The 12,496-nt window shown below is 43.6% G+C and overlaps 1 protein-coding gene across 1 annotated transcript; it reads left to right on the top strand.

Annotated features, from left to right (window-relative positions):
- The first annotated feature begins 957 nt into the window (after window positions 1-957).
- Window positions 958-12,259, top strand: LOC106565693 (transmembrane protein 183A). Its single transcript, XM_014133063.3, has 8 exons — window positions 958-1,184; window positions 4,840-4,929; window positions 5,033-5,203; window positions 5,485-5,644; window positions 5,836-6,016; window positions 8,814-8,894; window positions 9,019-9,177; window positions 9,787-12,259. The coding sequence occupies exons 1-8, from the start codon at window positions 1,121-1,123 to the stop codon at window positions 9,967-9,969; spliced, it is 1,089 nt and encodes a 362-aa protein (XP_013988538.2). The 5' UTR covers window positions 958-1,120; the 3' UTR covers window positions 9,970-12,259.
- The last annotated feature ends 237 nt before the right edge of the window (window positions 12,260-12,496 follow it).

The raw sequence follows: 12,496 nt of genomic DNA on the forward strand, positions 1-12,496 counted from the left end.
GTGGACAGTTTGATTTCACAGAAGTGTGATTGACTTGGAGTTACATTGTGTTGTTTAAGTGTTCCCTTTATTTCTTGGAGCAGTGTATATATAAAGTGGGTAAAACAGTATATAAACATTATTAAAGTGACCAGGGTTCAATGACTCTATGGACTGTAAATAGGGCAGTAGTCTCTAAGGTGCAGGGTAGAGTACAGGGGTGGTAGGCGGCTAGTAACAGTTACTAAGGCAGAGTTACCAGGGTTACCTTGTCCCAGACCTGCTGTTTTTGACATTCCCTCTCTCTCTCAACCTGTTGTCTCAACCTCTGAATGCTCAGCTATGAAAAGCCAACTGACATTTACTCCTGAGGTGCTGACCTGTTGCACACTCTACAACCACTGTGATTATTATTTTACCCTGCTGGTTATCTATGAACGTTTTAACATCTTGAAGCAAGATATGTCCTTAATGGCCATGTACTCTTAAAATCTCTACCCGCCACAGCCAGAAAAGGAATGGCCACCCTTCAGAGCCTGGTTCCTGTCTAGGTTTCTTCCTAGGTTTTGGCCTTTCTAGGGAGTTTTTCCTAGCCACCATGCTTCTACATCTGCATTGCTTGCTGTTTGTGGTTTTAGGCTGGGTTTCTGTATAAGCACTTTGTGACATCTGCTGATGTAAAAAGAGTTTTATAAATATATTTGATTGATTGACAGATGACCAAATCGTTATATTTAGGAAGTCAGTGTGCTACAATGGTTTCATAGTAGCCTACCGTCTCTCTTCTGCTACTCTGTAATACGATTTTAGATGATGACGTAATCCTTTGGGAATTTAACTCCACCTCCATCCAGTGAGAGTGAACAGACTAATCTGACTGGCTCAATGACCACCCAGAAGACGTCTTGTCCAATCAGATTCGAAAATAATGAGCTAGCCATTGAATAACGATACGAAGAAAGTCTCGCGTGATTTAACGTACGTAAGCTCACTTACGTCAGTCCCATGATGGCTGAAGATCCTGGAGGAACAATTTTCAATTTCTCTCCCACTTTTTTATTTTTCTCTTTACCTCTGCTTGTCATAGAGACATGGCAGGATACACAGCCCCGATAAGCGGCCACAGACCCTTGTTACCGCCATGCCCAAGAAAGGGAACCGAAAACGGCTGAAATTTCGGGCCGGGGACGTTTGCTCGGAGTCAGGTACTGTAGTTAGCTTGCTAAAGCTAACTTGTTTACCCAGCCGGTAACAGGCCACCGTACGTCATCAGTAACGTACAGTGGTGCGCAGAGTGGGTGGGTCCTCGAGGACGGAAGTCAAACCACCCGATTCTACTACCATCATTAGTAGTCAATACATTGCTTGTTCATATTAAGGAGGATTTCAATGTTACCCATAAAAATAGAACGTTCAGATAGAAATATGTAGGCCTGTTTCTGCTGGATGTTAGTCAGACATACCCACCAGTTGAGTTTAAAATTAAATGCTAAATTGGGCGTAGCTACGTCAGACTTTGGTATCAGAATTTACACCTGTTGCACCAACCTAAAATAAAACTAGTCGTAGCTAAATCCGGTGTAAGCAATGCGCGTTCATGATCATTTATGTTTTCTTGTTTTGGTTACTAGGCAGCGCCCCTATGCGTGCACGTTTTCTTAACCACAACTGGATGGATCAATCAATAATTACTGTTGGAATGAATATCACTCTGATGAAAATATTGGAATAAAGTAGGCTAATGACATTGAAAGCATGTATCATATTGTTCCTTACCGAAGCTCCCAAAGTCATCCAACCGTTTTAAATACTTTAAATCGATAGCTGTGTGTGGTGAACAATCATTCAGCTCTTTATGATTGGGACAGCGTTATCGCGCAGTTTTGAGACAAGCGTGGGGACTCGTCTCAATAAATCCATTCAATTTCTGTTTTCACGTACACTCCGTTTGGATATTTGGTTACAATTAGGCTGGGGAAAATGTTAGCCAAATTGAGGTGAGTGTTCATGATGATTACCGTCTAACATTGTTATGAGAACATTTTCCTTGTATGTTCTGTAGCTTACACATTCCATGGTGAAGGAAGTGCTAGGCAAATAAGTGGAGTGGCAGCTCATCTATTACTTTGATAATATCTGAGACACATTTAGGCAAGCCTGCAGAGGTTGTGAAATATCAACACAAGACTCACATCCTTTTGAAAATATAGTTTGCTATTTTCTGTCCATATCATGAAATTGCACCCTACTCCTGCTCCCTACTAGGCGTTGAGTCTACTCCCAGTCGTAGTTCAAAGAAGGGCAACAGGTAGAATTTTTAGGTCCAGCATAGATCACATTTTACATCGCACATAGAGTTACGACCAACTGGTGCAAGCGGCCCCACTACTAAGGGGCATCTCAGTAGTGTAGCTAGACTTATTCTCCTCCTTGTCTTCCTTCCTCTGCTGTGTCCTGAAAAAGGTGCAAGTCTCTGTTCGAGGGCATGAAATCTGTGATGCATTGTGGGTAAAGTAGTTAATTATGATGTAAGATGATTTGTTGATCAGTCAGTAGTAGAGGTCGACCGATTATGATTTTTCAAAGCCGATACCGATTAATTGGCCGATTTAAATAAAAGCTTATTTTATTTTTAAATTGTTTTTATTTTATTTGTAATAATGACAATTACATTAATACTGAATGAACACTTATTTTAACTTAATATAATACATCAATAAAATCTATTTGGCCTCAAATAAATAATGAAACATGTTCAATTTGGTTTAAATAATGAAAAACAAAGTGTTGGAGAAGAAAGTAAAAGTGCAATATGTGCCATGTAAGAAAGCGAACGTTTAAGTTCCTTGCTCAGAACATGAGAACATATGAAAGCTGGTGGTTCCTTTTAACATGAGTCTTCAATATTCCCAGGTAAGTTTTAGGTTGTAGTTATTATAGGAATTATAGAACTATTTCTCTCTATACGATTTGTATTTCATATACCTTTGACTATTGGATGTTCTTATAGGCACTTTAGTATTGCCAGTGTAACAGTATAGCTTCCGTCCCTCTCCTCGCTCCTACCTGGGCTCGAACCAGGAACACATCGACAACAGCCACCCTCGAAGCAGTGTTACCCATGCAGAGCAAGGGGAACAACTACTCCAAGTCTCAGAGCGAGTGACGTTTGAAACGCTATTAGCACGCACCCGGCTAACTAGCTAGCCATTTCACATCGGTTACACCAGCCTAATCTCAGGAGTTGATAGGCTTGAAGGGGTGGGTATAATTTGTGGAACGTCCCAACAGGAATCTGTTCCTAAAAACGTAAAGTAAAAGGTTGCCTACCAACAACGCATACAAAGTAGCAACACATACAAACCACGTAGCTTATTCTTAATGTTTGTCCATAGGCAACCAGAATGAGGACAGACATTTTTCTGAATAAACGTGATGAGTGAAAAATGCAATGAAATAGACCACTCACTACCCGGTATCTTATTCTGCCGCCGTACAGTTTTGTATGCGTTGTTTTTGGCAACCTTGTTATTTACAAAGTTTTTGGAATAGATTCCTGTTGGAACGTTCCACAAATTATACCCACCCGGCTTGAAGTCATAAACAGCTTGAAGCACAGCGAAGAGCTCCTCGCAAAACGAGCCTGCTGCTGTCTACCACCGCTCAGTCAGACTGCTCTATCAAATATCAAATCATAGACTTAATTATAATATAATAAACACACAAATATGAGCCTTTGGTCATTAATATGGTCGAATCCGTAAACTATCATCTCGAAAACAAAAGTTCTTTCTTTCAGTGAAATACGGAACCGTTCCGTATTTTATCTAACTGGTGGCATCACTAAGTCTAAATATTGCTGTTACATTGCACAACCTTCAATGTTATGTCATAATTACGTAAAATTCTGGCAAATTAGTTCGCAACGAGCCAGGCGGCCCAAACTGTTGCATATACCCTGACTCTGCGTGCAATGAACGGAAGAGAAGTGACACAATTTCATGTTAGTAGGCAATATTAACTAAATATGCAGGTTTAAAAATATATACTTGTGTATTGATTTTAAAGAAAGACATTGATGTTTATGGTTAGGTACATTGGTGCAACGACAGTGCTTTTTTCGCAAATGCGCTTGTTAAATCATCACCCGTTTGTCGAAGTAGGCTGTGATTCGATGAGAAATTAACAGGCACCGCATCGATTATATGCAACGCAGGACACGTTAGATAAACTAGTAATATCATCAACCATGTGTAGTTAACTAGTGATTATGTTAAGATTGATAGTTTTTTATAAGATAAGTTTAATGCTAGCTAGCAACTTACCTTGGCTCCTTGCTGCCCTCGTGTAACAGGTAGTCAGCCTGCCATGCAGGCTCCTCGTGGAGTGCAATGTAAGGCAGGTGGTTAGAGCGATGGACTAGTAACCGGAAGGTTGCAAAAACGAATCCCCGAATCCCCCCTGAACAAGGCAGTTAACCCCCGTTCCTAGGTCGTCATTGAAAATAAGAATGTGTTCTTAATCTGACTTGCCTAGTTAAATAAAGGTGTAAAAATATTAAATCGGCAAATCAGTGGCTGATTTGTTATGAAAACTTGAAATCGGCCCTAATTAATCGGCCATTCCGATTAATCGGTCGACCTCTAGTCAGTAGGCAGTCGCCTACAATGTCGAACAAGCCCAAAGCCAAAAGTGTCTGACAATGGTTTCACCTAACAAGTGTTTTCAGGTCAGTGCAGACAAAGGAAAAGAGATGGGGGGGAGCAAGAAGTTGTAAAATATAACTATTGAGATGCACCCCATGCCACCCTTTGCTATTGTGAGTGATTGGTAAACTGCATCTTCTCCGCTCTCTTGCAGTGACAGTTGCTGATTTCGCCAACGCCGACCCAGCCGTTGTGAAGTCAGGGAGGGTAAAAAAGGCAGTTGCCAATGCAATTGAAAAAGAAGGTAAGAGCGTCATTCAAAATGTTTCGATTTGTGCTACAGACATTGTGTTTAATCGATACACCACATTAATGTGCTTACTAACTTCGCACTGTTTGTCCTGCAGTGAAGATGTTGTGTGGGCTAGAGGGGTCTCAGGGTTCACTACAGGAGGTGTTCTCGTCAGCATCCACCCTCACCGGAGACACACTGGAGAGTAGCGACGACCTCGACCCCGGGGAGGATGGAGAGAACGAGGCCAAACAGGCCCGCAAGAAGAAGAACAAGAGGAGGAAAGGTACGCTTCACCTCTCTCTAGTCATGCATTGGAAGAGAGTTGAGGACTGCGTTTCATTCCAGAGAGTTGCTCCCTTTCCCCTGTACTCGTTCATGCTCCTTCACAGATATTATACAGTGCAACTGGGTAGGTAATTGCAATAGGCTGTAAACTAGGCCATCTTTTCTTTCACCTATCCAGTCATCTCAGATCTGTAAGGGGAGGTGAACAAGGACACATGGGTGTGAACAACTTTCCTGACTGTAACAGCCCATTTTTTGGGGGATTGTCTGTTTTCCCAGAGTGCAGTGAGTGCAGTGATGGGGAGGACTACACAGTGGATATCTGGCTGGTGCTGGCTTCCTATATCCGTCCAGAGGATGTGTGTACATTTGCTCTGATCTGCAGAAACGCCTGGACCGTCACCTGCACTGCTGCCTTCTGGACCAGACTATACAGGAGGTAGGGTTAGACCCTCTCATTCCCACGGCTCTTGATAAGACTTTAATCCTGGGAAGTCGGATTCACATTGTCCTTGAAATTTGGCGCCTGAAGGAGAAGTACCCTTGTTATTTACATATGTTGTTTCCCTGCCTCGCTCTATGCTCTCACTTTCATCTCCCTTTCTCTCTCTCTCTCTTTCTCCCCCATAGACACTACAGTCTGGATACTCACCTGCCGTTCCGTCTGCAGCCAGACTCCATAGCCAGGAAGCGTTGTCTACGGGCTCGCGTGATTCGCTCCCTCTTCCACCTGTATGAGCCATTCAGCTCACGTGTCTCTCTGAACCCTGCCCTCCCAGAGTCCACGCCCACCACGCTACTCAACTCCAAGGTAAAGAACCAAGATGGCGCCAAGCGGGGCAACAGGCTAGAACTTCCAAAGAACTATTTGGTTTGTTGAGTTTGATGTTCTCGCCTTATTTGGATCCTGAGAGGGTCGGTGTACTTGATCTGGGCTGCAACTCACTAATCCATCAAATTCTGGCATTAACCTCTATGGGCTAGGTGGGACGCTAGCGTGCCACCCGTGGTGCACTCCATCAACAGCAGGTGCATTTCAAGAGCGGCAAATTTGAATCCAAATAAATGTCAAAATTCAAATTTTTCAAACATACAACTATTTTACACCCTTTGAAAGATAAACATCTCCTTAATCTAACCACGTTTTACGATTTCAAAAAGGTTTTACGGCGAAAGCATAAATTTAGAGTATGTTAGGACAGTACATTTACAAGAGTTGTGTGTAATGTTTTGTCAAGTCAAAGACAGGGTCACCAAAACCATAAAACCAGCTAAAATGATGCACTAACCTTTTACAATCTCCATCAGATGACACTCCTAGGACATTATGTTAGACAATGCATGCATTTTTAGTTCTATCAAGTTCATATTTATATCCAAAAACAGCGTTTTACTATGGCATTGATGTTGAGGAAATCGTTTCCCTCCAATAACCGGCAGTCAAGTCAGCGTCACAAATTAAATAATTAAAATTAGAAAACATTGGTAAAATATTATATTGTCATTTAAAGAATTATAGATTTACATCTCTTGAACGCAATCAACTTGCCAGATTTAAAAATAACCTTACTGGGAAATCACACTTTGCAATAATCTGAGCACTGCGCCCAGAAAAATACGCGTTGCGATACAGACTAGACGTCATGTTGGGGAGATCTAAAATCGAAAATACTATGTAAATAATCCATTACCTTTGATTCTCTTCATCAGATGTCACTTCCAGGTATCACAGGTCCATAACGAATGTAGTTTTGTTCAAAAAAGCTCATCATTTATGTCCAAAAATCTCCGTCTTGTTAGCACATGATCTAAGCCAGCCGGACTTCTCGTCATGAACGAGGGGAAAAAATATATTTCCGTTCGTTCAAACATGTCAAACGTTGTATAGCATAAATCATTAGGGCCTTTTTTAACCAGAACATGAATAATATTCAAGGTGGACGAATGCATACTCTTTTATAACGTATTGGAACGAGGGTACCCAACATGAACTCGCGCGCCAGGTGTCTAATGGGACATCATCGTTCCATGGCTCTTGTTCGGTCAGATCTCCCTCCAGAAGACTCAAAACACTTTGTAAAGGCTGGTGACATCTAGTGGAAGCAATAGGAAGTGCCAAAATATTCCTCAGCCCCTGTGTTTTTCAATGGGATAGGTTTAAAGTCAATACAACACATCAGGTATCCACTTCCTGTCAGAAAATGTCTCAGGGTTTTGCCTGCCAAATGAGTTCTGTTATACTCACAGACACCATTCAAACAGTTTTAGAAACTTTAGAGTGTTTTCTATCCATATATAATAAGTATATGCATATTCTAGTTACTGGGTAGGATTAGTAACCAGATTAAATCGGGTACATTTTTTTTATCCAGACGTGCAAATGCTGCCCCCTAGCCCTAACAGGTTAATGTCCACTTGACACTTGTTCAATCAAATCACATGTTATTGGTCACAGACACGTGTTTAGCAGATGTTATTGTGGGTGTAGCAAAATGCTTGTTTCTAGTTCCAACAGTGCAGTAATATCTAACAAGAATATCTAACAATTTCACAACAAATACCTAATACTCACATCTAAGTAAAGAAATGGAATTAAGAATATATTAATATATGGACGAGCAATGTCAGAGCGGCATAGACTGAGATACAGTAGAATAGAATACAGTATAAACATATGAGAGGAGTAATGCAAGATATGTAAACATTATTAAAGTGGCTAGTGATCCATTTCTAAAAGTGGCCAGTGATGCCAAGTCTATGTCTATAGGCAAGCAGCCTCTGATGTGCTAGTGATGGCTGTTGGCCTTGAGATTGAAGCTGTTTTTCAGTCTCTCGGTCCCAGCTTTGATGCACCTGTACTGACCTCGCCTTCTGGATGATAACGGGGTGAACAGGCCGTGGCTCGGGTGGTTATTGTCCTTGATGATCTTTTTGGCGTTCCTGGAGGGCAGGTAGTTTGCCCCCGGTGATGCGTTGGGCAGACCGCACCACCCTCTGGAGAGCCCTGTGGTTGTGGCGTTGCAGTTGTCGTACCAGGGGGTGATACAGCCCGACAGGATGCTCTCAATTGTGCATCTGTAAACGTTTTAGGTGCCAAGACAACTTTCTTGAGCTTCCTGAGGCTGAAGAGGCGCTGTTGCACCTTCACCACACTATGTGGGTGGACCATTTCAGATTGTCAGTGATGTGACACTGAGGAACTCGAAGTTTTCTATCTTCTCCACTGTGGTCCCGTTGATGTGGATAGTGAGGCTGCTCCCTCTGCTGTTTCCTGAAGTCCACTATCCGATCCTTCGTTTTGTTGAGGGAAAGGTTATTTTACTGGCACCACTCCTCCGCCACGGCCCTCACCTCCTCCCTGTAGGCCGTCTCGTCATTGTTGGTTATCAAGCCTACTACTGCTGTGTCGTCTGCAAACTTGATGATTGAGTTGGAGGCGTGCATGGCCGCGCAGTCATGGGTGAACAGGGAGTACAGGAGAGGGCTGAGCATGCACCCTTGTGGGGTCCCAAATGTTGAGGATCAGCGAAGTGGAGGTGTTGTTTCCTACCTTCACCACCGGGGGCGGCCCATGCTAAGAAATGTTTTCCCCATTTTCTCCTCTGCAGTGTCTGCTGTTCTGGGTCAATAAGGTTGTGGGTTCTCCACCTGATCCGATGTGGGAGTTCAACTTCAAGTTTGTGAAGCCGGTATGTATTCATGCCGAACTGTCTGAAGGACACTAGTGAAGTATGTTTGATTTTGAAGTCCAACATTTTAATTGTAATCAGGGGTATGGTAGTTTCTATATGTTTCTGTGTCTCTGTCCACTAGGTGGTGAGGTGTAAGGGTGGTAATGCCACCCGGGGTCTGTTGTTGCCCCGTCAGTATGAGGATGTCCATGCTAACCCAGACTCAGACTGCTACCTGCTGCAGGTCACCACCCTGAACTTCATCTTTACCTCCATCGTCATGGGGATGACCCTCGCCCTGGTCAGTACACCACTCTCCCTGGCTTTCACACTGAATTGAGTCTGTTGTCTCCATCCATGAAGTTGCATTGTTAAAGGCCCAGTGCAGTCAAAATTCAGTTTTTTTCTGTGTTTTGTGTCATATTGTACAACAGCTGATGAAAGGAAGACTTTTAAAGGGGGAACAAATGTGGTCAGTGTCATTTCCTGATTGTTGTTGGTTGAAAATATAACCTTCTAATCAGCAAGTTTTGCCTGGGTAGAGTTGTGGCTTGCCTGGTGACATCACCAGGCGGTATAAGTTAGTAAACCAACAAAGCGTTTCAGACCTCTGCCAATAGCGACTAGTTGTCAGGTTACAGATCCCTTCCTTTAGGCCCCTCACTCAAATTCTTGCTTGAGAAATCGTTTTTTTTGCAAAAAAGTGGTTTTTGTTTCTTTTTGTCGATTTCTTTGAAAAGCGACTACAGTTAGATACTCAACCTAGAAATGATTTGATATTGAGTTAAAAGAACAGCTGCTTTGGGCCTTTTTAAAAGCCCATTATGTGGTTGTAACTCGGGCCTGTTTTTAGGATAGGGGAACCTGTGTCTCCAGTCTGTCTAACCCACTCTCTCTCTTCCCTTCCCAGTTCAACATCAACGTGAGCACAGACATGCGTCACCACCGAGTGCGCCTGGTATTCCAGGACTCTCCCCCCCAGCGGGGGAGGAGGGGGGAGCAGGGGGGGACACAGGTGGTGCTGGATCCTGTACACAGCGTGAGACTCATGGACTGGTGGCATCCGCAGTACCCTTCCTCCCCCTATATCTAAAACCCATCTCTCATCATGTTAGAACCCTCTTACTATCCCACATGCCCCACACATTACACCCCTTTAGTCCTAAACCCCTGACTGTACCGTCTGCCTGTACACCTACACCACCCAATATCCCCTTTACACCTAAACCCCTGACTGTACCGTCTGCCTGCACACCTACACCTACAACACCCAATATCCCCTTTACACCTAAACCCCTGACTGTACCGTCTGCCTGCACACCTACACCTACAACACCCAATATCCCTTTACTCCTAAACCCCTGACTGTACCGTCTGCCTGCACACCTACAACACCCAATATCCCTTTACACCTAAACCCCTGACTGTACCGTCTGCCTGTACACCTACACCACCCAATATCCCCTTTACACCTAAACCCCTGACTGTACCGTCTGCCTGCACACCTACACCTACAACACCCAATATCCCTTTACACCTAAACCCCTGACTGTACCGTCTGCCTGTACACCTACACCTACAACACCCAATATCCCTTTACACCTAAACCCCTGACTGTACCGTCTGCCTGTACACCTACACCACCCAATATCCCCTTTACACCTAAACCCCTGACTGTACCGTCTGCCTGTAAACCTACACCACCCAATATCCCCTTTACACATAAACCCCTGACTGTACCGTCTGCCTGTACACCTACACCTACAACACCCAATATCCCTTTACACCTAAACCCCTGACTGTACCGTCTGCCTGACACCTACACCTACAACACCCAATATCCCTTTACACCTAAACCCCTGACTGTACCGTCTGCCTGTACACCTACACCTACAACACCCAATATCCCTTTACTCCTAAACCCCTGACTGTACCGTCTGCCTGCACACCTACAACACCCAATATCCCTTTACTCCTAAACCCCTGACTGTACCGTCTGCCTGCACACCTACACCTACAACACCCAATATCCCTTTACTCCTAAACCCCTGACTGTACCGTCTGCCTGTACACCTACAACACCCAATATCCCTTTACTCCTAAACCCCTGACTGTACCGTCTGCCTGCACACCTACACCTACAACACCCAATATCCCTTTACTCCTAAACCCCTGACTGTACCGTCTGCCTGTACACCTACACCTACACCACCCAATATCCCCTTTACACCTAAACCCCTGACTGTACCGTCTGCCTGCACACCTACACCTACAACACCCAATATCCCTTTACTCCTAAACCCCTGACTGTACCGTCTGCCTGTACACCTACAACCACGCAATATCCCTTTACTCCTAAACCCCTGACTGTACCGTCTGCCTGTACACCTACACCACCCAATATCCCTTTACACCTAAACCCCTGACTGTACCGTCTGCCTGCACACCTACACCTACAACACCCAATATCCCTTTACACCAAAAACCATCCTCAGTACCCTGTCTCCCTGTACAGCCAGAACCTTGCTTCAGCTCAGCCTTCTACAGCCCCAGACACAAAACACCAAAACACCCAGCTCTCCAGAGACCAACCCTCAATACCTTCCAATCCCCTCACATTGCCTACCCATACCCCCACCCTCCCTAAGTTTATGTTGAACAGATGCAGAGACAATGTCATTTCTTTTAATATTTCCTCCTTTCTGTAACTGCTAAATCTTAGTTTAAGGCCATTTTTAAACGGGGGACTTTTGATTTTACATTTTGGTTTGACTTTAATTCTAGGGTCCCAAATGCTGATTTTCTGCTTGTGTAATTGTATTTTAATTGATACCTCTAATCATTGGTACTTTGTAAACCCCTACACCACCTCAGGAAGGAAGGGGAGATCTGAAGGCTGTGATGGGAGCAGCATTTTATATCCTGCTTATGTCTGTGTTAGAATGTTTCTGAACACAAGGCCAGTCTTGTATGTAAACAATGATCAGTAGAAGCAGGCCAATCTTGCTTAATTTCTAACGAGGGTGGTATTTTAAGGATCAACATGTAATACCCACAGGAGACTGGATGGCAGCTCTGTTCTACTGTTCACTCGTCGTCCAATGAAAATGCAGTTAAGAACATTAGTGTTTGATTTTAGTTTGAATATAGAAGTTTGTTATTGTGTGTAGTGGAAAGCAAAGCTTTTTGTTGATGATCAGACCTGAAGTTGCTTCATTGTAAATGAATGTATAGCTGGTTGACCTTGTGAGGGAAATATGTCTGTTTGCTGAGAGCCAACCATCATTTCAGTCCCCATGTAAAGCCTGTGGATGCTGTCTGTATGTGCTTGTTTGGTCAACCTCCTGTACTGAAATACAACTGGAAAGAACCCCCCCCCCCCCCCCATTTTGTTTTTGTAAGATTTTGTTTTTACAGATTTAATTTGACAATTGACATCAACTTAACATTTCCACCGACATAGATCCACCAAACCAGACGTGGTATTGGCAAAGACTGAATAGAACCCCCTACATGCTGGGCTGTTTTTATCAGTACAAATGAGGTTTCCTACTATCATATGTTTTACATATGGTGATGCCTACTTCAAATGTGGATATACAGCATGAGGGGTAAACTAA

This window comes from Salmo salar, chromosome 12 (genome assembly GCF_965601325.2).
Source record: "Salmo salar chromosome 12, fSalSal1, whole genome shotgun sequence".
Classification (NCBI taxonomy): Eukaryota; Metazoa; Chordata; class Actinopteri; order Salmoniformes; family Salmonidae; genus Salmo; species Salmo salar.

Excerpts from the sequence above, each read along its gene's own strand:
- LOC106565693 (XM_014133063.3), top strand. The coding sequence starts at position 1,121 with ATGCCCAAGAAAGGGAACCGAAAACGGCTGAAATTTCGGGCCGGGGAC. Across the intron at positions 1,185-4,839 it reads GGACGTTTGCTCGGAGTCAG|TGACAGTTGCTGATTTCGCC; the intron begins GTACTGTAGTTA and ends GCTCTCTTGCAG. Across the intron at positions 5,645-5,835 it reads TGGACCAGACTATACAGGAG|ACACTACAGTCTGGATACTC; the intron begins GTAGGGTTAGAC and ends TCTCCCCCATAG.